The sequence below is a fragment of the Nerophis ophidion genome, linkage group LG02 (genome assembly GCF_033978795.1).
Source record: "Nerophis ophidion isolate RoL-2023_Sa linkage group LG02, RoL_Noph_v1.0, whole genome shotgun sequence".
Classification (NCBI taxonomy): Eukaryota; Metazoa; Chordata; class Actinopteri; order Syngnathiformes; family Syngnathidae; genus Nerophis; species Nerophis ophidion.
The window spans coordinates 30860008-30885634 of record NC_084612.1 but is presented as its reverse complement, the minus strand read 5'-3'; the positions used below and the strand labels follow the sequence as shown (position 1 = coordinate 30885634).

At 39.5% G+C, this 25627-nt stretch overlaps 1 protein-coding gene across 1 annotated transcript; it reads right to left on the bottom strand.

Moving 5' to 3' along the window:
• Nucleotides 1-12: 12 nt before the first annotated feature.
• On the bottom strand, nt 13-20443 carry LOC133569912 (fibulin-7). Its single transcript, XM_061922503.1, has 8 exons — nt 20252-20443; nt 12655-12814; nt 12391-12561; nt 8849-8974; nt 7493-7663; nt 7266-7403; nt 6957-7092; nt 13-674 (listed from the first exon to the last, which is right to left on the bottom strand). The coding sequence occupies exons 1-8, from the start codon at nt 20318-20320 to the stop codon at nt 311-313; spliced, it is 1335 nt and encodes a 444-aa protein (XP_061778487.1). The 5' UTR covers nt 20321-20443; the 3' UTR covers nt 13-310.
• Between the last annotated feature and the right edge of the window lie 5184 nt (nt 20444-25627).

Here is a 25627-nt window from a genome sequence, read left to right as displayed (position 1 = left end):
CATTGAAAGAGGTAGATTCATTTTTCATTTAATTCTCATGGAATAAACGATGCATATGATTAACAGAATCCATTCAAAAGACACATTAAGTCTCCAAAACAAACATTTGCATTTCTATAGCAATGCATTCTGTCATATGCATGCAACAGTGCAAAAGCAGCTGAATATTGTACTTGAAAGTCAGTATGCTTGTTCACACTTACTTAAGTAACCATTTAAAAAGGCTGAAACAGGTTGATCAACAGACAACTTTAAAGGTAGTCAGAGTTGACTCAAAACTGCCATCTGTTTGACCTTATTCTTTTTTGTTTCAGAACTCATACTGTGAAACAAACATGGTTACTTTGGTGATATACCTCCCCAGTTGGACTCGTCTTTCCAGCTCACTCATCTCCACTTCAGCCTCCAGAGTGACAGGGCCCTGTACTGGGCTGCTGAGCATCAGCTGACCTGTCAGACGATCCGAACGTTGGACTGCAAAGTGGCGGCGAACTTGCCTTCCACCCAGCAGGGAGAAGCGAAGCGTGTCGCCCATTGGACGCAACGCTGAAACCCGGAACATGACACGGGGAGCTGACAGGTTGGATACGACTGCCAGGTAATGGTAAGAGAAGGAATTTGGAGTCTGAGAGCAAAGCTTGTTGTCCACGGGACAGGGATTACGTTCACAGCGCCTTGAAAGAAAAGATAAGAAGCAGGAGTAAAATTACTAAATGTCTCAAATACAAAATGATGCATATTAGACTTAACAAGAACATAGAAAACATTAGAAGAGCACTGTCAGGAATTCTGCCCTCTTCACAATAATAAATTGATGCTGCCATTTTAATATTATGGTTGTACTTTGCATGGGTGTACAACTGTACTGTATTATACATGTAATTTATAAGATTGAGATCAATATTAAAGTATATCTGATTTTTATTCTGATTCTGAATATCTCTTTCACAATGGTGACCTGGCCAGGAGGTCAGCAGTACATGTCATAGAGAAGTTACAGAAAGGTATTAAGTTAAGACATATGTTTTAAAACACGTAAAAGGGAACTGCGGCAAAATAAAATTAATTACAAAAATAATATGATACTATGTTACTGTAATGCTGATGAAACCCAACTTTACATGCGCCTAAAGCTGACCAACATGCCAGATTGTAGTCATATAGAGGCGTTTCCTAATTAAATTAAGCAATGGATGTCCAGCAACCTTTTGCATCTTATCGCTAAGAAAAGAGAAACTTTTACTATCAGTCCTGCTGGACTCAGAAACTTGTTTAGGGATACCACATTGAAATTTGATAGTAAAACAACTGCACAAAGCGACTCGGTAAAAAAAAATGCGATATTATTTTCAAACCAGCGCTCTCGTTTGAGTCACACATTAAGAATGTCAACAAAGAAGCCTTCTTTAATCTCTGTAATATTGCTCAAATCTGTTACATTTTGTCAACCAGTGATGCTGAGATCATTATACATGCATTTTGTATGTCTCGTCTTGATTACTGTAGCATATTATTTTCCAAGTCTCCCCATGTCCAGCATTAAAAGGGTACAAAATGTGGCTGCTAGACTTTTGATGAGGATTACAAAGTTCGATCATATTACGCCTATGTTGGCCCACTTGCACTGGCCCCCGGAACAGTTCAGATGTGATTTTAAGGTTTTATTACTTATGTATAACATACTATACAGTCTAGCACTGTCTTATCTTGCTAACTGTTTTGTACCTTACGTTCCGTCCAGAAATCTACGTTCCAAGAATGCTGGCTTACTAATGATTCCCAGAGCCCAAAGTACGTCTGCAGGCTCTATAGCGTTTTCTATTTTGGCTCCAGTACTCTGTAAAGCCCTACTGGAGATGCCACCCCAGTAGAAGAATTAAAGTCCCACCTTAAAACTCATCTATATACTCTAGGTCAGGCCTGGGCAGTTATTTGGACTCGGGGGCCAAATTTTGAGAAAGAAATGTGTCTGGGGGCCGTTATATCTCTTTTTAGGAACACTAATACAAAACCTCACAATATTCTCTGATTGAATGCTAAAAACATTATGACAGCAGGCTTTAAAAAACAGAATGGAATTTCAATTTTTTTTACTGAATGAGACACCCAGAATGTACGTGAAAATAAAGGATATGGGGTTAAAAGTATTAACTATAAATGATAAAACACTGAATATTGACAACATATGAACATCACACAACCTCCCGATTGACATATTTTACAATCAAGCGGAATGCAACAAAAATACAACAAAATATGACCGCAAAGGTTTAAAAAAAAACCCCACTTACAATCCGATTCATCACTAAACTTAAGAACTTTGTTGTAAAAATCTCCATACGCGTCTGTCCCTGACACCCGCATTTCAGGCTGGACGCTCTGGAAACACTCTGTGGAAACTCTCCCCACCCACACTGCTTGGTGCCTCGTCTAAGTAGATCAACATGGTAACTAGTATATTAAAGTTAAAGTTAAAGTTAAAGTACCAGTGATAGTCACACACACACTAGGTGTGTTGAAATCATCCTTTGCATTTGACCGACACTCTTGCTCCACCCCCAGGGAAGTGAGGAGAGCAGTAAGCAGCAGCTGTGGCCGCGCTCGGGAATCATTTTGGTGATTGGTGATTTGGTGATATTAAGCAAAAGCACAGATTAGAACCATTGAAATAATTGGTACACTTTAAGACTTACAGTCATTTGAAAACATCACTGCACATCATAATAACAGCTACACTTTCCATTTTAAAGATATAAAACGATTATTTGGGAATGTCCTGCGGGTCGGATTAAAAAGATTATCGGGCCGCATGTAGCCCTCGGGCCTTAACTTGCCCAGGTCTGCTCTAGGTTTTAAATAAACTCTGTTCTTTTTTGCACCCCTCTCCTGCATGGAGAGGTCACCAGATGGCCACAAATAATCCCTGGAGAGGTTCCAGTCTGGTGGACGTGCTAGCTGTTCTAAGTCATCCATCCATCCATCCATCCATTTCCTTTGGGGTCGCGGGGGGGCGCTGGTGCCTATCTCAGCTACAATTGGGCGAAAGGTGGTGTACACCCTGGACAAGTCGCCAACTAATCACAGGGCCAACACAGATGGACAGACAAGATTCACACTCACACTCACATTCACACACTAGAGCCAATTTAGTGTTGCCAATCAACCTATCCCCAGGTGCATGTCTTTGGAAGTGTGAGGAAGCCAGAGTACCCGGAGGGAACCCACGAATTCACGGGGAGGACATGCAAACTCCACACAGAAAGATCCCGAGCCCGGGATTGGACCCTGACTACTCAGGACTTTCGTATTGTGAAGCAGACGCACTAACCCCTTTTCCACCGTGAAGCCCGTTCTAAGTCATGAATGACACAGGTATATATAATTACACGAGTTGGATAACTCCTCTATGACATAGATCGGGTGTCGGTAACCTTTACCACTCAAAGAGCCATTTTGACCCGTTTCACAAAATAAAGAAAACTATGGGAGCCACAAGACTCTTTTGAAATTTAAAATGAATAAACACTGCGTAAAAAGTTTTTTTTTGCTTTGTGCTATGTATTAACCAGGGGTCTCAGACACGCGGCCCGCACCTTAATATGAAAATTTAATATTAGTGCAGCCCGCAAGTTTTTTTTTGAATGCCGCTTGTCAACATCACATTTGCCAGCCATCTCAATTTTTCCAGGAGACTACAGAGTGTCCGAGCAACTATTCTCTCAACTGTCTGCTGGTTTTCACCCAATCAACAATAATAATGGCATGCTATGATGACAATGCATTTAGCGCCCTCTACAACCGTAACAAACAGCTTACCAGCCCATTTACATGTTGTATGAGGCTTCTGCAGACACACACAAGTGACTGCAAGGCATACTTGCTCAACAGCCATACAGGTTACACTGAGGGTTGCGATATAAACAACTTTAGCACTCTTACTAATATGCGCCACACTGTGAAACCACACCAAACAAGAATGACAAACACATTTCGGGAGAACATCTGCATTGTAACACAACATAAACCCAACAGAACAAATACCCAGAATCCCATGCATCCCTGACTATTCCGGGCTACATTATACAGCCCCACTACCAGCAAATCCCGCCCCTCCCAACCCTGCCCACCTCAACCGACGCATGGAGGGGGTTGGGGGGTGGTAGTGGGGGTGTATAATGTAGCCTGGAAGATTTAGGGATGCATGGGATTTTCGGTATTTGTTCTGTTGTGTTTATGTTGTGTTACAGTGCGGAAATTCTCCCGATATGTCTTTGTCATTCCTGTTTGGTGTGGGTTCACAGTGTGGCTAATGTTAGTAAGAGTGTCAAAGTTGTTTATATCAAAACCCTCAGTGTAACCCGTATGGCTGTTGAACAACTATGCCTTGCAGTCGCTTGCGCATTGAGTCAACAGGCGCACACTAGATGTGGCCGGCTGGCACTCAGATAACATAGTATTAAAGCGGACGCGACGTAATGGTCGGGAGGACGTATAAGGCATTGCCATCACCACAAGCCCTCTATATTGTTGTCCGGGTGAAATTCTGAAAATGTTATCCTGGGAAAATTTCTGGGAGAGGCACTGAAATCCGGAAAACCTCCCGGAAAAATGGGGGGGTTTGGCAAGTATGCAGCTGAGTCACATCAGAGTGATCCAAGAGCCGCATGCGGCTCTGGAGCCGCGGGTTGCCGACCTCTGACATAGATGAAGACCTCTTTGCCTGCCCCCAATAGACTGCAGTCTCACATTATCATGAATAATTCAATAAATTTACCCACTTGGCATCCATTGCAGCCGATAACCCAGGACCGGTGTCCTCATATCTGCAGCCCCTTCCCAAGGTTTAAGATTGTTCCTAGTTTGGGTTTAGAGTTTTTCTTTGCCCGATTGTGGGTGGTTACAGATCAGGGGATGTCATTGTGGTTTGTGCAGATTGATTAATTGATTGAATTTTTAAACTTTTCAAACCACATGCACTGTACAAACATCTCACACTTCCTATACCTCAGGGTAGAATGAGAGCCCCCAAACGGAAGTAGTTCAGAGTTTCTGTAATGTATTTAATCTGTAATGTTTTCCATGCCAGAGGAACAGCAACACTGAAAGCTATTTCCCTAGGTTTAGTCCGTTTCATCACTTGTTTCTCGGTCTGGGCTCTGACGTAGTTACACATGCATCATTTGCATGAGGAGGTTCAAGGGCGTGCCAAGTCAACCGATGGTGTTTTGTTTTATTGTGGAGACAAAAAAGTAAGCCCAAACAAGCAACCACACTTTCAAAAACAAGCCAAAACTTTGGAAGCAACTTAAGAAAAAAGTATTTGTAATACGCAAGCTTGGCAACATTGCTGCTGCTTGCAGCTTGGAACTCAGGTAAAAACTCACAGTGAAAGCGGATAGAAATAACTTGTGTTGAACTTGTAACCTGTGGATCGAGTGACCTGCCAGGACATCTAAGCTCAACTTGCCATTTAATATTCAGTACCTCTTTGTTTTATTTCTCCTCTCTATTTTTTCCTGTGACTCAACATCTGTTGGCATGCTGCTACAGTATGGACTAAGGGTCACACAGGTCACGTTAACTGCACGATTAAAAAATAGTGTCCCTAAATAAAAACTTTCATTTACTTGTTATCATTGTGTAAATTTTGACAGCCCTGTTATTAATATACTGCTTAAACTGTTATTTCTGGTGTTTTTGGCACAACATCTTCATCTCCTACAGCTCACTCTGGCGTGCTATAAACTGTGTTTTATTGTTTAGATCACGGGTGTCAAACTCTGGCCCGCGGGCCAAATTTGGCCTGCCGTGTAATTTAATTTGGCTCTTGAGGCAATATCAAATTAACATTACAGCTGGCCCTCCGTTATTACACAGCAGCGGTGCCGCTGTAACACTGCATTTTCTCACACTTGCCAATCCTCCCGAAGTTCAGTGCCCCTACCGAAAATCTCCCGGGGCAAGCATTCTCTAGATTTTCACCCGGACAACAATATTGAGGGCGTGGCTTAAAGGCACTGCCTTAAGCATTCTCTACAACCTGTCGTCACGTCCGCATTTCCTCCATACAAACAGCGTGCAGGCCCACTCGCATAATATATGCGGCTATTACACACACATAAGTGAATGCAAGGCATACTTAGTCAACAGCCATACAGGTCACACTGAGGGTGGCCGTAGAAACAACTTTACAACTGTTACAAATATGTGCCACACTGTTAACTCACACCTAACAAGAATGACAAACACATTTCGGGAGAACATCTACACTGTAACATAACATCAACACAACAGAACAAATACCCAGAAGCCCTTGCAGCACTAACTCTTTCGGGACGCTACAATATATTTTGATATTTACCTCAGAAGGCTGCAAATAGAAAAGAGGCATTACATTTCTAATAAAATTTTATTTTAAAAGCCATTGATATTTTTTTGTTATTATTATTATTATTATTTGAAGCTCGATTTTGCATCACTATAAAGTTATATAAGCCTTGCTTGTTCAATGTTCAATGCAAAACTTGTTTGGGTCCCTATTAAAAGGTTATTTTGTTCAACCGTGGCCCGTGGCTTTGTTCAGTTTTACATTTTGGCCCACTCTGTATTTGAGTTTGACACCCCTGGTTTAGATCACACAGCAGGAGTCCTCTAATAGCCCATAAAAGGTGGCACAAGAGATAGCTGTCTGCTGCATGTTCAACAACATTATAAAACACCACAGGTTAGAGCATGATGTGGAGGTAAATGACTGTATCCACGATGATAACAAAAATTCTTATGTGAATAGGGCAGTTTGCACTACACTTGTCACCAATTTTGCAAGCAGTCTTAGTGTATCTCCAGTAGTACACCACTATAGTATGTGCAGTTTTATAGTTTGCACTTGTTATTTATTTGGGATCATTGTAGCTCAAGCCCTATGTTTTTGGATGGTGTGTAGAGGCAATTCTTACATTGGTGATGTTTTCACATAAGATGCATGAGGGATTTTTGGACAGTCTACCCGAACACACTGGAATCCTCCATATGTGTTGATGCACATTTGGTCCTTATTGCAGTTGTTTTGTCTGATGGCACACTCATCAATGTCTGCAAGGAAGCAAACGCAAGATGACAAAAACATTAATGATACTGTAAATAGTTTAATAAACTGGACAGTTTGGAGGGAATAAGATCACAATTAGGCCAATGGATTAAAATGGGATGACATTTTACAGTTCTATGACAGAGGTAGTCATAAAATGAAAGCAATAGTGATACACCTTTGCAGCTGCGTCCATCACGGGTCAAATTGTATCCAGCCGGACAAGAGCAGCGGTAACCTCCAGCGGTGTTAACACAAGCGTGTAAACAGAGTCTACCAGCCTGCCCATTATGGAACAGCTCACATTCATCGATGTCTGTAAAGCACATTACACTTGCTCACAATACATAAGAACCACATTATAACGCTTTAAGGGTTGGGTTTGAGTTGACTAATTATTCATACCAGTGCACGTGGTGCTGTCTCTGCCGGATATGGTGTATCCTGGCTCACATGTACAGTGGGTGGTCCCCTGCACGGTGCTGCAGCGTGATGGACGCACAAATGGCCCAGCTGTGTCTGCTGCCAGTGTAGCAGCAGCAATGGAGGCGGAGGCGTTTGTAATGGTGGCAAAGACTGGGAAGGATGTTTGAAAAAGTAATTGTACATTAAAAATGGTAGTTATGCACGGCTTTCATACTATACATAGACTAAGTACATTATCAGAGATACCCGCACATTGTAATGAGCTGTATCAGTTATTCTGCCTTTAAAAATATAATTTTGATTGACACTATCAAAGCATATTCATTTTCAAATCTCTTTGTATTGTGCAAGTGTACTTGAAGATGTGGCATCTTGAATGATTATGATTAACCTGGAGCTTTGGTGGGCAGATCGATCTAGATGTTGATATTATCGATGCCGATTATATTGCTATTGATTTGATACTAGCGCAACAATATCAATATTTTCAATGCCCTTTGAAGTTTATTATCATCGATGTGTTGGTAAAATATATGTTATATATCAGTCTTTAGTTATATTTTTTACCAATTCAGGTAGTAAGCCAGTGGACACAGCAAGGCAATTCAAATTGTTGCTTTTTTTTTTTTTTGTAATAATATGCTGATAATACAATACTTTTTTTTATATTAAAGGCAGCGTTGTGCACCACTAAAATGCGTAATCCCACTTAAGATGAGCTGAAGACCATGCAGGAAATTCAGTGTCCACTGACTGATTACACCTCAGAACCAATGGATAGAAATGCATAACATTCTTCAGACATTCATAAACTCTCTTTGTATTCTACCACTGTGCATCAGGGAGCAAGCAGACAGCCACTCACCCTAGCACTGTCTTGGACTTCAGGCTGGAATTTAATAAATCCGGCTTTGTGTGTTGGAGCATCGGCTTGTAATGACAAACCAAACCACCAAGCAGAGCAGTATACTTTAGTAGACCAGGATGTTCTCTTTAAATTTATCTGTTTCAATAGACAATCTTGGACAGTCTAATAGGATCCAATAAAACAAATGCCTTAACAAAATCAAAAATTCTCAGTTTTGTCAGAACAGGTAGTGTCAGAACATATAGTACTATTGTGCATGTGGTTAACAGTGGTGTAGAACTGCACTGCTTCACACTGAGAGCTGTAGTTATTGTTTGTGTGAGATAAGATAACTAAAAAAGTCCACACCACTCCCCCTCCTTTAATGGCTGCTAAATGTGCAATGTTTTAAAAATATAAAAAAAACAGTTATATATCAATCGATGTTTGATAGCTACATAGTTGACTGTGTAGTGTATTACACATACATGTTGGCACAGGGCTTTGGCAGCTTTCTCCAGCCCAGCCTTTGGGACAGATGCAAGAAAACTGATTGATTTCATCCAGGCATGTTCCTCCATTCAGGCACGGGATGGATGCACACTCGTTGATTTCTAAGTGAAGAAAAAAAAACGTTTCGTGAAGAAACTCTGTTGTTACAAAGATGTAATAAAATATTGAACTTGAGCAAAGGGAGTGGTAGACAATGGAGTTGGACTAGACCACTCATTTACCGTACTGTTAATCATGCTTTTTATTGAAACATTTTGTAGGTGTTAAATTTGTTGGAATAATTTGTTTATACCAGGCTTGTGCACAATTCAATTAAATACATTCACAGAATTTGAATTTAATTAGAATAGGGGCCACCCGAGAAGGATGTTGAACTGGAATGTAATTTGGAACAACCAATATTTAAATTCATTGCAACACAGATAAATTCCTAACAGCCAAGTAACATGAACAATCTTGAAGGGGAACTGCACATTTTGTTATATATTGCCTATCATCCTCAATCTCTGTTTAAGACAATAACACATATGTTTGTATTTTTTATATGCACTCTAACTCATAAATAAGCATTAGCAAAAGTTCACTAACAATGGAGTCAATTAGAGTCACTGTCTTCCGCCTATAAAGCGCTCCAAAAAACATAAACACCTCCGACATTGTTTTATATGGGACAGCGAACATTTCAATGATTCTGACTTTGAAGTGGAAAGGTTTAGGTCAAAGTTGGGCTGGAAACAATCTTTTAAAGATCCGAAAATGAGGAACACCGTCAAGGGGACAAAGAGTGAGTCAGAAAGACGAGCAGACCCAGCACTCATAAAAGGGAGAAACATGAAGGTAAGCCGCTAGTATTCTATTTTGCATCCTCTTCGACTGATGTTTTCCTTAAGATGCTTGAAGAAATGGGGAAAGACCATGAGGAAACACAGCGTATGGTATCTATCAATGGAAGAACGGGGAAGATCTGGACATATTGATTTTTTTATATTTCTGTTTTGATCATAATGTTAAACATGTCTGTTTTGAAGTAATCTTGGACTAGGGCGACAAAAAACATGCAAATAAGTGATCAAAATAATGGTTTTGCATGCCTTTATCCACACTGTATACAAACCCCGTTTCCATATGAGTTGGGAAATTGTGTTAGATGTAAATATAAACGGAATACAATGATTTGCAAATCCTTTTCAACCCATATTCAGTTGAATGCACTATAAAGACAACATATTCAAACTCATAAACTTAATTTTTTTTGCAAATAATAATTACCTTAGAATTTCATGGCTGCAACACGTGCCAAAGTAGTTGGGAAAGGGCATGTTCACCACTGTGTTACATCACCTTTTCTTTTAACAACACTCAATATTATTATTTTGTGTCTTGCCTCTGGTGGAGGCGGTGGCAATTTTCTCTGCTCCCTCCTTCCCTGCTTGCTCTCTGTGTCTTGTCTTTGTCTGAACTTTTCTAAAGCCTCTTTCTTTGCGCTGTCCTCTAATCTAAACATCAAATATGAATATGATCAGCTCGACTCTCGACGCAATTAACACAGTCTTTTCGACAAGGAAAAGAGGTTCGGGGGAGCATGGCTGCCCTGATGGAACCATTGCTGCGGGGTACGTGAGAGACTCCTGGGATATATGGAGGATTATGTGTATCTCAGCCCTTTCCATTGAGGACGTCGAAGACATCTACCTATTTGGAGCTGTGATCGCGGGGCACTTGCTGATTGGGCTGGGCATTGCTCTGGTGTATCGACAAATTTGGAAGACGATGGCAGCCACTCAAGGGGCCCAACGGCTGTTCGACGCAATGGAAAGATTGGGTCGGGCTGTGGGAACACAGACTGGGGCGATTTCTGAGTTGAATCACAAAATGGATCTCATCTTGGAAAAGCTTGCGGAGAAGGAATAATTAAATTAGAATTGAAGAAATCCAGCATGGACAAATAGAGAAGATAAGTCACTATTTTGTCTTCTCAAAGAAAAACAACTTCTTAATCTACGATTTGACTCCTTCAAATGGCCTTGACACAATCAGGAACAGGCTGTTCTAAAGAAACTCTCCCGAGGACTCCTCAAAGAAGGACGCTTTTGACCTTCCTTTTTGTCAACAACACCTGTGGTTGAACTTTGAGATCGGCCTCAGTCCATATAAAAACATTTCATCATATCTCCCAAGTTAATCGGGTATATATGCACACACGACACCCACCCTCGAACTGAGGAAACTAATTGTTGAAGATTTGAAAGTTAAATTATTTCTCATTCTTGTTTTATGTAGACATTTAGTCGTTCAACAGTCCGGGGTCTCCGCTGTCATATTTTACGCTTCATAATGCACCACACATTTTCGATGGGACAAAGATCTGGACTGCAGGCGGGCCAGGAAAGTACACGCACTCTTTTACTACGATGTTGTAACACGTGGCTTGGCATTGTCTTGCTGAAATTAGCAGGGGTGTCCATGATAACGTTGCTTGGATGATAACATATGTTGCTCCAAAACCTGTATGGACTTTTCAGCATTAACGGTGCCTTCCCAGATGTGTAAGTTACCCATGCCTAGGGCACTAATGCACCTCCACACCATCACATATGCTGAATTTTGAATTTTGCGCCTATAACAATCCGGATGGTTCTTTTCCTCTTTGTTCCGAAGGACACCACGTCCACCGTTTCCAAATATAATTTGAAATTTGGACTCGTCAGACCACAGAACACTTTTCCACATTGTATCAGTCCATTTTAGATTAGCTCGGGCCCAGCGAAGCCAGCAGCGTTCCTGGGTGTTGTTGATAAATGGGTTTTGCTTTGCATAGCAGAGTTTTAACTTGCACTTACAGATGTAGCAACCAATGGTAGTTACTGACAGTGGTTTTATGAAGTGTTCCTGAGCCCATGTAGTGATATCCTTTGCACACTGATATCGGTTTTTGATGCAGTACCGCCTGAGGGATCAAAGGTCCGTAATATCATCGCTTACATGCAGTGATTTCTCCAGATTCTCTTAACCTTTTGATGATTTTACGGACCGTAGATGGTAAAATCCCTAAATTCCTAGCAATAACTCATTGAGAAATGGTGTTCTAAAACTGTTCGACAATTTGCTTGCAAATTGGTGACCCTCCCCCCATCCTTGTTTGTAAATTACTCAGCATTTCATGGAAGCTGCTTTTATACCCAATCATGGCACCCACCTGTTCCCAATTAGCCCGCACACCTGTGGGATGTTCCAAATAAGTGTTTGATGAGCATTTCTTAACGTTATCAGTATTTATTGCCACCTTTCCCAACTATTTTGTCACGTGTTGCTGGCATCACATTCTAAACTTATTGATTATTTGCAAAAAAAAATGTTTATCAGTTTGAAAACCAAATATGTTGTCTTTGAAGCATATCCAACTGAATATGGGTTGAAAATGATTTGCAAATCATTGTATTCAGTTTATATTTACATCCATCACAAAAGCCCTCTGCCCCATTAGCCTCCTTCATGATAACTTTTTGGTGACTTTCACCTCTGCAGGTTGCTTGCTGGCCAGTCCAGCTTAGACTTTCCTGACAGACTCTGCTCTCTGAGCCCACCAGTTCATAGCCAGGTTCACACAAAAAATGAACCTCATGGCCCACGGTGTGTGATTTGCCCAATTTCCTCCCATTGTTAGGCACATCTGGCTTTGGGCAGGTACCTATAATAGAATCCAGTTCAATCACAAAGAAATACATAATATGTTATGCAAAAGGTATTAATTTAAGACAGTATTTCTCAAGATTATGCTTACTGTTGACAGTTTTTGTTGAGTGTTTCCCTGTGCTGTTCTGAAGCTGGTTGATTTTCTTTTTCAGGTTGCGTAGACTTTGCAAGTAGGAGGCTTCATGAGCTGAGAGAAGCTTCTGGATCTGCTTCAGGGATCCTTGCAATTCCAGCCTGGTTGAACAGTCCTAGACCCAATGGAAAGGTTGCAGAAAATTGTTACTGACATACTCTTTCACATCCACATTCTGGTGGTCCATTGGTCCATTCATTATTTTAAAATTTACATTCAAATTCAACACTATATGCAGGTGTCCTGTGTCACTTAGGAGATTAAATGGGCAAATAAATATAATGTATTGGGAAACTTGAGTAATTTAGAATAGAACATTTATGGAACATTGCTTTTTTTAACGCGTTGACTTAAAAGCGCAGTGTCAATGTTGGGACTGAAACCGTAAAAACAGCTCTGCTGCAAATGAGTGTGCTGAACGTCAGTGCAGTACAGGCCGGCGCTGTTTGATACTGAAGTAAACATCGCTGGATCACAGTATGTTTGTCCAATCTAACTGTTTGCATGACGGAACCTTCTCTCGTCAAAAGCATGTACTGTAAGTCTCAGACTGAAAGTTCCCAGTTTACCTCTTAGAGGCAACGTGGTCGTGGATGTGGCCAACTTATGTAACCGTGTTATATCAAGGAAAAAGAGTTGACTCAGCAAAACATGTCAAACGTTCATTATGGAGTCAGTGATTATCATTATTATGTGGTAGCCAGCAGGATTACCTTTCCATAGACCGCAATCCGCAACACACTCAAAATGTAATCACTTGTTTCTTATCCCATTTCTGACATCAATTTAAATCTAATCAAAATCTGCCCATAACATTTTGATTTTATACTGCTGGCTAACAAACAGACAGCTAAACCATTATGAGTACAGTAAATGATGGAAAGATACATTAATTGGCATGTCCGTGCGTGTTTGTTTCGTTCTTTCAGGCTGAAAGAGGGTTCACTCTTTGCATCGTTCTCAGCAGCTGAATCTTTTTGTCTATAGTTGAAGGAAATAAAGGGAGTGAACCCTTTTGTCAGTCATCCACTCTCCTTGTCTCTGTGGGTGGTGATAGGTTCGCTACCATAAACAGTGAGAAGTTTAAACTTGTAACGTATACTAACAAAATAATGTAGAGTCAAACTCTAGATCACTGGCCAATAATGATTAATTGACACACACGGTGATATAAAATACCCCTGTTGTTTCCTGGACTCTGAGTAAGTGTGCACTGATTTCAACGATACAGAGAGGTTGTGTGCAAATAATCTGTACGTGGCTGATTTTTTTTCGGGCCTGGACTGAAAATGTGCATTTTATGACAGACATTGTTTTTAACTCCACCTGTGTCGATGGACTTTTTTTTCATGCTGGTGTAGAGGAAATATGCATTTTTGAAAATATCTACATTTCTGTTTGTATATTCTTGCTTAAGAGTTATATTTTTTGACAGTCTTAGAATCCATAAATACATTGTGACTAGTTATTGAGAAAATAGAAGGGGAGATACTTTGGAAAAAAGCCACTTTGTGTGCACGCTGAGACAACTGTGGGTGCTGTTCTGGCTTGGCTATTTGTTTTGATTAAGTGATTGTTGATCGACCACCTCCTTGTCAATATTTTAACATCGGGGCAAAAGCTACAATATTTTATGTATACAAAAAAACAGCGCAATCTGCAATATGTGTAACTTCATTATGGATGCCACTTGACAAAGGCAATATTTGTGGGTCTTCCACTGAATCCATAAGTCCAAGCATAGATTTGAGGATGAAGTGTTTCCCAGCATGCCTCGTTATTGTTAGTTATCACTTATTTTGACGGTGGTATCATGAATCTTTAATGAGTTTAATAATTAAAAATGTGTTGTTTTTAGTCTTGTACTGCTACCTTATTGCTACTATTGGTGGTAATTTGACCACTCTAGTAAGAATAGTTAGTGAAATGCAACCTACTATTACAGCATGCATAATGTAATTTATCATCACTCATCTCATTTTTGGGAGGACGATTTTGCGTTTTTTTTAGCACGCTTGAAAAGGACGCATAAACTGACACAATTCCACACGCCTGTGAGAGTTGATTGCTTGCGCTGCAAAGACACACAAAGGACGGAGAATCCACTGTCCTACCTGTACATTTTAACATACAAACCTCATTTCCATATGAGTTAGGAAATTGTGTTAGATGTTAATATAAACAAAATACAATGATTTGCAAATCCTTTTCAACCCATCTTCAATTAAATGCACTACAAAGACAAGATATTTGATGGTCAAACTCATAAACTTTATATTTTTTTGCAAATAATAACTAACTTAGAATTTCATGACTGCAACACGTGCCGAAGTAGTTGGGAAAGGGCATGTTCACCACTGTGTTACATCAACTTTTCTTTTAACAACACTCAATAAGCGTTTGGGAACTGAGAAAAATAATTGTTGACGCTTTGAAAGTGGAATTCTTTCTCATTCTTGTTTTATGTAGAGCTTTAGTCGTTCAACAGTCCGTGGTCTCCGCTGTCGTATTTTACGCTTCATAATGCACCACACATTTTCGATGGGAGACAGGTCTGGACTGCAGGTGGGCCAGGAAAGTACCCGTTTTTTTTTTTTACGAAGCCACACTGTTGTAACACGTGCTGAATGTGGCTTGGCATTGTCTTGCTGAAATATGCAGGAGAGTCCATGAAAAAGACAGTGCTTAGATGGCAGCATATGTTGTTCCAAAACCTGTATGTACCTTTCAACATTAATGGTGCCTTCACAAACGTGTAAGTTACCCATGCCTTGGGCACTAATGCACCCCCATACCATCACAGATGCTGGCTTTTGAACTTTGCGTCGATAACAGTCTGGATGGTTCGCTTCCCCTTTGGTCAGGGTGACACAATGTCGAATATTTCCAAAAACAGTTTGAAATGTGGACTCGTCAGACCGCAGAACACTGTTCCACTTTGCATCAGTCCATCTTAGATGATCTCAGGCCCAGAGAAGTTGGCGGCGTTTCTGGATGTTGTTGATGAATGGCTTTCGCTTTGCACAGTAGAGCTTTAATTTGCACTTACAGATGTAGCAACAAACTGTATTTAGTAACAGTGGTTTTCTGGAGTGTTCCTGAGCCCATGTGGTCACGGTCATTCAATGTTGGTTTCCGGCCATGCCGCTTACGTGGACTGGTTTCTCCAGATTCTTTGAACCTTTTGATGATATTATGGAACGTTGATGTTGAATTCCCTAAATTTCTTGCAATTGCACATTGAGAAACATTGTTCTTAAACTGTTTGATTATTTGCTCACGCAGTTGTGGACAAAGGAGTCTACCTAGCCCCATCCTTTCTTGTAAAAAACTGACAATTTTTTGGGAAGCTGTTTTTATACCCAATCATGGCACCCACCTGTTCCCAGTTAGCATGCACACCTGTGGGATGTTCCAAATAAGTCTTTGATGAGCATTCCTCAACTTTATCAGTATATATTGCCACCTTTCCCAACTTCTTTGTCACGTGTTGCTGGCATCAAATTCTAAAGTTAATTATTTTTTGCAACAAAAAAACGTTTATCAGTTTGAACATCAAATATGTTGTCTTTGTAGCATATTCAACTGCATATGGGTTGAAAATGATTTACAAATCATTGTATTCCATTTACTGCGATGAGGTGGCGACTTGTCCAGGGTGTACCCTGCCTTCCGCCCGATTGTAGCTGAGATAGGCGCCAGCGCCCCCCGTGACCCCAAAAGGGAATAAGCGGTAGAAAATGGATGGATGGATGGATGTATTCCATTTATATTTACATCTAACACAATTTCCCAACTCATATGGAAACGGGGTTTGTATGTGTAGATGGCGTAGATATGGGCCATATATGGGTTTGTTTTTGGATGGTTAGAAATAAAAACATATTGGACTCATTGTATATTCAGCAACATACTTTTATAATTTCAAAGCTGCTAGAGGGCTAGTGTTGACCTAGAGCAGGTGTTCTTAACTTTTTTCATCTTGGAATCCACAGAGAGGCCTGGGGCCCATTCATATATTAACACTAAATTAGTAATCCTACCTTTAATTTGAATTATATTCAATAATTATATTTAACCTGCTTACAATGTAACAGGGTAAACATTGCTAAACATATGAAAATATGTGTTAATCACAAAGATTATTATCAAGGCTCAGGTCAGGCTAATTACATATATAAATGATAATCAAATATACTGTAAAAGCAGGCTGTCAGAGTTTATTTGTGACGAACCCCAAGATGCAGAGACGGAGGCAGGCATTGAACAGGAAAACATGCTTTAATTAAAAAACACTAAGACAAAAACAAACAAAGGGTACAAACAAAAAGAGCTAGCATGGGAACTAGAAAATAAAGGGAGCTTAGCATGGAAGCCAGCAAAAACAAAAAGGCCTAGCGTGGAAGCTAGCAGGTCTCGAGCAGGAAACAGAAGTCGCACATAAAATATAAAAACAAACTTGGAGGCAGGGAACAAAAGGCAGTAAGCTAAAAAAACGCAATCAATAAAGCTGACCGCAACGCTGCATTGACAAAACACGACACGACAGGTAGCAACGACAAGAGCGACATCGAAATAACAATAATCCAGCACTGACTGGAGGAACAAAGCAGGTAAAATAGGAGCGAGCTTATTGACACCAGGAGTGGCCATGTGCCAATCAGCCGCATCTGAGGGGAAAATGGCACACAGGGAAAAAAACAGGAAACAGACAAAATAAGAGCGCTGACAGGAACTAAAAACAGGAAATACTAAACACACAGAGGAAAAACTAAAACACAAACAAACTGTCTGTGGCAGGCCTGACAAAGGGACTCATAAAAACTGCTGAAAAACAAATTCACATGAAATTACGCAGCGCTAAAATGATACAATTTTAATAGGGATGTCTGATAATATCAGCTTGCCGATATTATCGGACGATAAATGCTTTAAAATGCAATATCGGCAAATATCGGTATCATAATTATCAGTCTAGGTTTCAAAAAGTAATATTTATAACTTTTTAAAACGCCGCTGTACGGACTGGTACACGGACGTAGGGAGAGGTACAGAGTGCCAATAAACATTAGAGGCACTGTCTTTGCGTGCCGGCCCAGTCACATAATATTTTCGGCTTTTCAAATAGACAAGTTATTGCAAGGCATAGTTGATCAACAGCCATACAGGTCACACTGAGGTTGGCCGTATAAACAACTTTAACACTGTTACAAATATGAGCCTCACTCTGAACCCACACCAAACAAGAATGACAAACACATTTCAGAAGAACATTTGCGTAGTAACAGAACATAACACAACCGAACAAATACCACAAAACCCTTGCAGCACTAACTCTTCCAGGACGCTACAATATACACCCCCGCTACACCCTACACCCCCCCACCTCAACCCCACCTCCCCAACCTCACCCACCTGAACCTCCTCATAGTCTCTCTGAGGGAGAGCATGTCCCAAATTCCAAGCTGCTGTTTTGAGGCATGTTAAAAAAAAATATGCACTTTGTAACTTCAATAATAAATATGGCGGTGCCATGTTGGCATTTTTTTCCATAACTTAAGTTGATATATTTTGGAAACCTTGGTACATTGTTTAATGCATCCAGCGGGGCATCACAACAAAATTAGGCATAATAATGTGTTAATTCCACGACTGTATATATCGGTGTCGGTTGATATCGGTGTCGGTAATTAAGATTTGGACAAAATCGGATTATAGGATATCGGTAAAAAAGCTATTATCGGACATCTTTATTTATATATATATATATAGGTTTCCTTAATCAAATGTCATTAAAATTTTAGACCCAGCCCTATGGTTAAAAACCACTGGCCGAAGGGGCGCCATCTTTGCAATGTATTTTACACAGTATGTCCCGGCTTCTTACAGCTTCTTATACGTAATATTGTTACTGCGTATGTACGTAACACATGCATACGCTGTTAGCTAATAATAGCAAATTGGATAGATAGCGATAGCTGTCATTTACTGAATGCATGTTGATAGACCGGGTGAGTGACTGCAGTAAACACCCATCATTTTGTAACTTTGTAAATGTGAAAAATAAAAACCATTGTCGAACAAATGTCTTTTGTTAAACAACTAATAGTAAAATAACCGAGCTGGTGGTGTTCTTGTTATTATTCATTCTTTTTTCAATTGATGCGTTTTGGTGTCATTTAAAATGTTTCTAATGATGTTCCTTTTTTCACATAAAAAAAATATTGCTAACATATTTCCCATATGATAAAAATTAAGCTGAGATAGGCGCCAGCGCCCCCCGCGACCCCGAAAGGGAATAAGCGGTAGAAAATGGATGGAAGCATTGTTTGCGTCTTGAGCACAGTTTTGCAACCTTCCTACCATGCACTTTCAGCGGTAAAAAAAAAGTGGTGTCAATGTAGATGCACTGCACGACTGCTTCTAAAATGCCCATTGAAGTGGTATATGTCTTCAACTCATTTGAAAACCTAGCAAAACACCATAGCTAGGAGCATTATAAGATGAATGTGCAGTAAATGTGTGTTTCCATGGTTATACCATGTATATTACACGCAACATCCTCATATAAGTAAGGCAGTCTCCACCACTTTTTAATTGCACATGCAGTCTTAGTAGATCACAAGCAATATGCCAACGGACTACACGCTATTTTATGGATTGCACACACTGTTTCGCGTGAGGTGTTTGGATCTTGGTAAATCATGCCCAAGGTGTATATTATGCATGAGAGAAAAAAAGGGGGGTACAAACGTACCTGACTAACTAACTAATAGACAAACAGAAACCTGTGAATACATGACCTCCTGGCAGCTGTAATAATGGTCAATTCAGATTGACAGAGTTTTTATAAGTACATGTATTATGTAGTATGTGTGGTTGAAGTTTATTATTTTACATTACACTGAAATAGTTTTTTCAGATTATAAAGTTTGGGATTAAGGACATACTTCACCACTGTTAAATACATATCTCAGTGTGAACTGAAAGTGGACATTTCTGTTTTGATTTTTTGTTTATGTATCTGATAAGGGTGTCCGTTGAGTGTCACTTAAAAAGAAAAACATGACATGCACTCGAAACAATTAAGATATTGCAAACATTTTAAAATACAACCAAAAATTGTTTTGATCTCACAACAATTTTGTAAGAAGAGTCAATCTTTGTTCAAAACACCTTTCTGATCTGGTCAGCGGTAAGGTTTGGAGAGACTTCAGTCGTTAGGTGCTTGGCTGGTGTTAAAAGTGTACTTGTCAAAGGCGTCTTTCTACCAACATTTCACATGTATATGGTTGGGTTAGCACAGTGCGTAGAAGGCATGTAGGTATGCAGCGCAAGGGGCAGTACAGGTCTATTCAATCTTTGAAGTTTCCTTTCATTTCTTCAAGGAAACTAATAGAAATAAACTATTCTGCAAATGTCTTTGACAGATAAAACAAAATAGTGTGACATAGTGTGAGTTTATAGCCTATAATTCCCAAGACTCCAATGCAACATGCCTTAAATTCTTAAACACAAAAAATAACTCATATTTTGCCAAAAGTACACGTACCTGTCCAGATGTAGGATGCAGTGAACAGAAGCCCAGCAAAGTGATGAGAGTTGTGACTGATACAAACATGTTTCTGCTATAATCTCAGTTCAACTTGGAGCCAGTTATCAGATGTATGAGGCCTGAGGCAGAGTGAGGTTGGTGTGGGAAGCCCATACAGTGTGCTACGACTTCAGGTGAGTGACAGACCACAGTGGAAAAGCTGTGGAATGTTCGTTTTACTCTCCAGGAGCCAATCAGGTGGCGAGACGAAGATATGAAAAGATCTTCCCTTCAACTTAATTTGGTGTGTACTTGTTTATGCTAAATTATTTACACTTTGCTTATGAATATATGTATTCAGCATGTTTTATGTTATATACTGAATAGACAGTGTAGTTATTTAGCTGCACTGTGTAAAATGCAACTGTTGACGTACAAGCACTTTTAAAAATGCATACTGTGATGTTTTCAAGGTGATGAAGTCAATTGTTAAGCGGCGCAAGAAGTTACAGTTACTTTAAGATAACATACACTTACATTGGAAACTTTATTGGGTAACTCTGTACAATCTAATGAGATCTAAAAGAAAAGCTATACAAAACATTATGGCCTGATCTACTAAGACTCTCTCCAACTACCATCCAGATGCAAAAAAACATATGTATGTCTACTACCTCCAATTAGATGTTTGTAACCTTTATGTGTAGGACTAGAAGATGCTAACTTTCCAGTGTTGTAAGGTTCAGACCCCACCTTCTTCTGGATTTTAGCATTTAATAACGTTACTAGGCGCATAAGTAATACACGTGCACAAACATTGGCTTTGTGTGTGGCCGACACATGACAGCAATTGAGCTACTAACATTAGCTATTATTGAATGTTTAGCCTATTGTAACAACAACATCACTGCACATTTTTAGTTGCTTCCCTTGGACTGCTTATGTTTTTAGCACACACTCCCTGTGTGTGTGTATGGACAAGACAAGCCTTAACCACCAGCCATATCACCCCCATTTTATCCGTTGGCTTCCAGTTAAATTCCGCATTGAGTTTAACATTTTAGTCCTGACATTTTGTGCGTTGCATGTTGGGCCCCTTAGTACATCACTGACTTGCTATGCCCCTACTCTGCAGGGCACAGCCTCCGGTCTTCAGGCCAGAATCTTCTAAAGATTCCGAAAACTTGTTTTAAAACCCATGGAGACATGGCATTCCAGGCTAAAGCTCCCAGACTCTGGAACAATTTGCACCAGTCCCTTTGTGATCTTGACTGTGTTGAAACTTTTAAGAAACATTTGAAAACTTCTCTTTTATGTCAAACTTTTAGTTAATGCACCTTTTAACTATCAGATTTGTAATCTGAAAAACCTATTTTAGTGAAATGTAAAATGCCATAAAAGTAAATTTGAGCCTTTTTCTCTATTGCCTCTGATTGCTTCTGGATCTTTATAATCTTTGTTTGAAGAGCATACATTACAGGTTAATAGTTGACTTGTGCAGATTTTCTATGGTGCTGATAGTTTCACGAGTGTGAAATGATGTTAGTGCAGCCCTGCGCTCAATTTGCTCTGCTCTGCTGCAGCCGAAGTGATAATGTGGTCAGTGTGAATAAAAGCAAAAATCAATTTGGTGTGCATGGAGTCTTGTGAGGGTCACATAATTAAATAATGCTGCATAATCTATATAGTCAACTGTCACTACGAGTACCCCATATCTTTTAGTCCGGCCAAGTGGTTTACGCAAAGTGAGAGTCAGTTTCGTCCAAGGTGTCTTTTTGTAAAAGGAGAATTGTTCCTCTCTTAGTTCTTAAAATGTTTACTTTCCGTGGGTACAGTCTGCTTTTTGTGTGACTGTATGCCACCAAATCTAGCGAATAGATGCTCGCTGTGTCTGGCATTTGGCACACACTTAACAATGTGCAATACAACGTTTGGAACTGTTCCACCTTGTTGAAGGGATGTACTGAATGAGGAATCATCTAGTTTCTGTTTTATTTTATTTTTTTAAAAGGTATATTGTTGTACAGCAATTGAATGGGTCATTATAGCAGAGATAACATATTTAATATATCTTGTGGGCTAGTGATAGGCAGTGTTCGGAAAGAAAAACGGGATTACTTAATAATGGCGTTACTAAATGGTAAGTGCATGTAACAAGTAACCTAATTAATTACTTGTACGCATGTCAGGGGTCTCCAATTTGTTGATAGTGATCCATAAGTCGATCTTTGTGACTCTACTGGTCGATCGCAAAATTATAAAAAAAAAATGTATTAGTATGACATCAGTGACAGCACCACCCGGAGAGTGACCAACATAGCGGCCAACAGGCACACATTTTTCCCCCCAGTGTTTTTATTTGTTATTTTTGATGTGTTTTTCTTATTTTGAATGTTGTGGGGTGTTTTTTTTTTTTTTTTTTGATGGATTGTTTCGCTTCCAGTTTATGTTGTGTCACTCTGGTTTTGCTTTCTATCAGGCGGGGTCCGTGTCCGTCTGTTTGTATCAATGGCTTGGTGCGGAGGCATCAGAGGCTTTTTGTTTTGTGTGGATTCTGTGGCTTGGTTGTTTTGTCAGTGGTGTGTTGAATTGGGGAGTGTAGTTTCTCGGTCGGGTGTGGCGTTGATGTCTCATGTTTGCATGTCGGCATTTGGGCTGACAAGGGGACTGGCGCTGGCTGATCTCAATGGTTTTGTCGGCGTGGGGATGTCAGTCACGGTTTTCGGTTGGTTCGAAAAGTCAGGTGGTGCTGGCTGACGGGGGTTTTGCTTCGGTTTTCTTTGTTGGCATTTGTTTGTGGTGCAGGCACATTTGGCTGCTGAGTTTGGTACAAGGATGTGGATGATATTGTGGTTTGTGAAGGTGCATGTGCGTGGTAATTTCGTTGGTTGGCTTGTTGGGTATTGGTCCGGGCCTGCCGTGTAAAATATGTATCTATCCATCTATCTATCTATCTATATATATATATATATATATATATATATATATATATATATATATATGTCTTGATTGGATTATCCAGAGAATAGTGCTCGATACCGTGGTAGAGCGCAATATGTAGGTGTGGGAAAAATCACAAGACTACTTCATCTGAGATGAAGTAGTCTTGTGATTTTTCCCACACCTACATATATATATATATATATATATATATATATATATATATATATATATTTTATATATATATATATATATATATGTATATATATTTATATGTATATAGATACATACATATATATATATATATATATATATATATATATATATATATATATATATATGTATGTATCTATATATATATATATATATACATATATATATATATATATATAAACAGTTTCTCTTTTAAGCATAGGTTGCATCTTTTATTACCACTGTTGTAAGGTGTGCTGGATGCAAGAATTTGCCCTGTCAAAGACAATAATGTTGAATATTCAATAACATGGCAAATTCTTGCATCCAGCACACCTTACAACAGTGGTAATAAAAGATGCAACCTATGCTTAAAAGAGAAACTGTTTATTATATATCATCCAGATCTATCATCCCTCAACAAGCGCAGTGAAATCATTTCAACATGCCGCCACAGACGGAAACACCTCCTAGGTAACACATGAGCCAATCACCACACCCTACGCCTGCTTGTACCCACCCACTCTGTGCCCTATATAAACCATTGTATGTGAATGCTTCCATTAAAATCTCCTGATGATTGAGGGAACCCCTCATGAAACAGTTCTGTAGAGATGAAGTAGTCTTGTGATTTTTTCCCACACCTACATATATATATATAAATACATATATATGTCTATATATATATATGTATATATATATATATATATATATACATATATATGTCTATATATATATATATATATATAAATATATATATATATATAGACATATATATATATATATACACTCCATATCATCTATTGCCCCTGTACTGTAATTGTTCATTTTTTGAGACACTGTCACCCCCACTATCACCAACCCCACCTAGCCTATCCCACACAGGCACCACATCTCATTAATTTTCTCCGCGCAAAATGCAGGAGGTGCTAATACCCCATATAATCAATATATGCCTGATATCACTGACTGACAAGAGGCAAAAACGTTCAAAGCGCAATGTATTAAATTTTTTTACGCCACGGTCTCTTTAATACATACAGGGTTTGTACACCTTTTCCATAGCCTAATTCAAGCACTTATAAAGGAGTTTTAAGATTAATTTGCCAGTTTTTCCAGTACTCTTCAAAAGGCAAAAACCAGTGTGAAGCCTTGTTGTTGGAGGTCACCAAATGCTGCCTGTAGAAAAAATACAGAAAAACTGCTAAAACCTAATCTTAACATCGAAGCAGCAGTTACCATTAACTGAATGGGGCGTAGAAAATGAAGCAGTGTTTCGTAAACTAGTCAATGTCATTGGTGTTTGCAAACAAGTCTCCATTTTTGTATTTTTTTTTTAATTACTTGTTCTTTTTCTTACTTACAGCACTCAATGACATTGGAGAGCATGGATTGATTCACAACGTATTTGTGCTTGTAAACTGCATAATGTGATATAAATACATGCACCCTCACAATGTCAATTTCACTCATTTATCAACAAAACTGTTCCACAATAATGTAGGGATAATAAATTAAAGGAAAATATTTTGTTTGTTTCACAACGCCTCAAACACCTATCATTAAGCATATCTAGCCTTATAACTGTGGCTTTGATAACAAATTAACAAAAAGACAAAAGTTAACTTTTTTTGGCTTTCACTGAGGTAGCTAGACAAGTTAAGTAGACAACAAAAATAATAGATCAAGAAATGCATACAATCATGTGATGTAAAAACTACAAAATCATTTATATTAACTCAGCTCTAAGTTGTGAAAAAGGTTACAAATTATACAATACATGACTTTCACAGTAAAAACAACTCCAATAATGGAATAATAATTTCCATCCAATGTTCATTAAAATGAAAACCTCCCGGCATGATTGATCGATGCACCACCGTGCTCTTGGGGGCGACACAGAGCCCTCTATACGGTTTTGGCATGACAACAACCTAATTTAAGGGCCAATGTAAGATCGAGTGTGTAGCTTAAATTTTTAAGGAAACTTCCATCCATCCATCCATCCATCATCTTCTGCTTATCCGAGGTCGGGTCGCGGGGGCAACAGCCTAAGCAGGGAAACCCAGACTTCCCTCTCCCCAGCCACGTCGTCTAGCTCTTCCCGGGGGATCCCGAGGCGTTCCCAGGCCAGCCGGGAGACATAGTCTTCCCAACGTGTCCTGGGTCTTCCCCGTGGCCTCCTACCGGTTGGACGTGCCCTAAACACCTCCCTAGGGAGGCGTTCGGGTGGCATCCTGACCAGATGCCCGAACTACCTCA

Bases quoted from the DNA above. Each gene is read 5' to 3' on its own strand.
- LOC133569912 (XM_061922503.1), bottom strand. From the start codon at position 20,320: ATGTTTGTATCAGTCACAACTCTCATCACTTTGCTGGGCTTCTGTTCA. The intron at 12,562-12,654 runs GTAAGCATAATC...ATTCTATTATAG, and splicing joins CTCAACAAAAACTGTCAACA to GTACCTGCCCAAAGCCAGAT. The intron at 7,404-7,492 runs GTATGAATAATT...TGTGCTTTACAG, and splicing joins AGACAGCACCACGTGCACTG to ACATCGATGAATGTGAGCTG.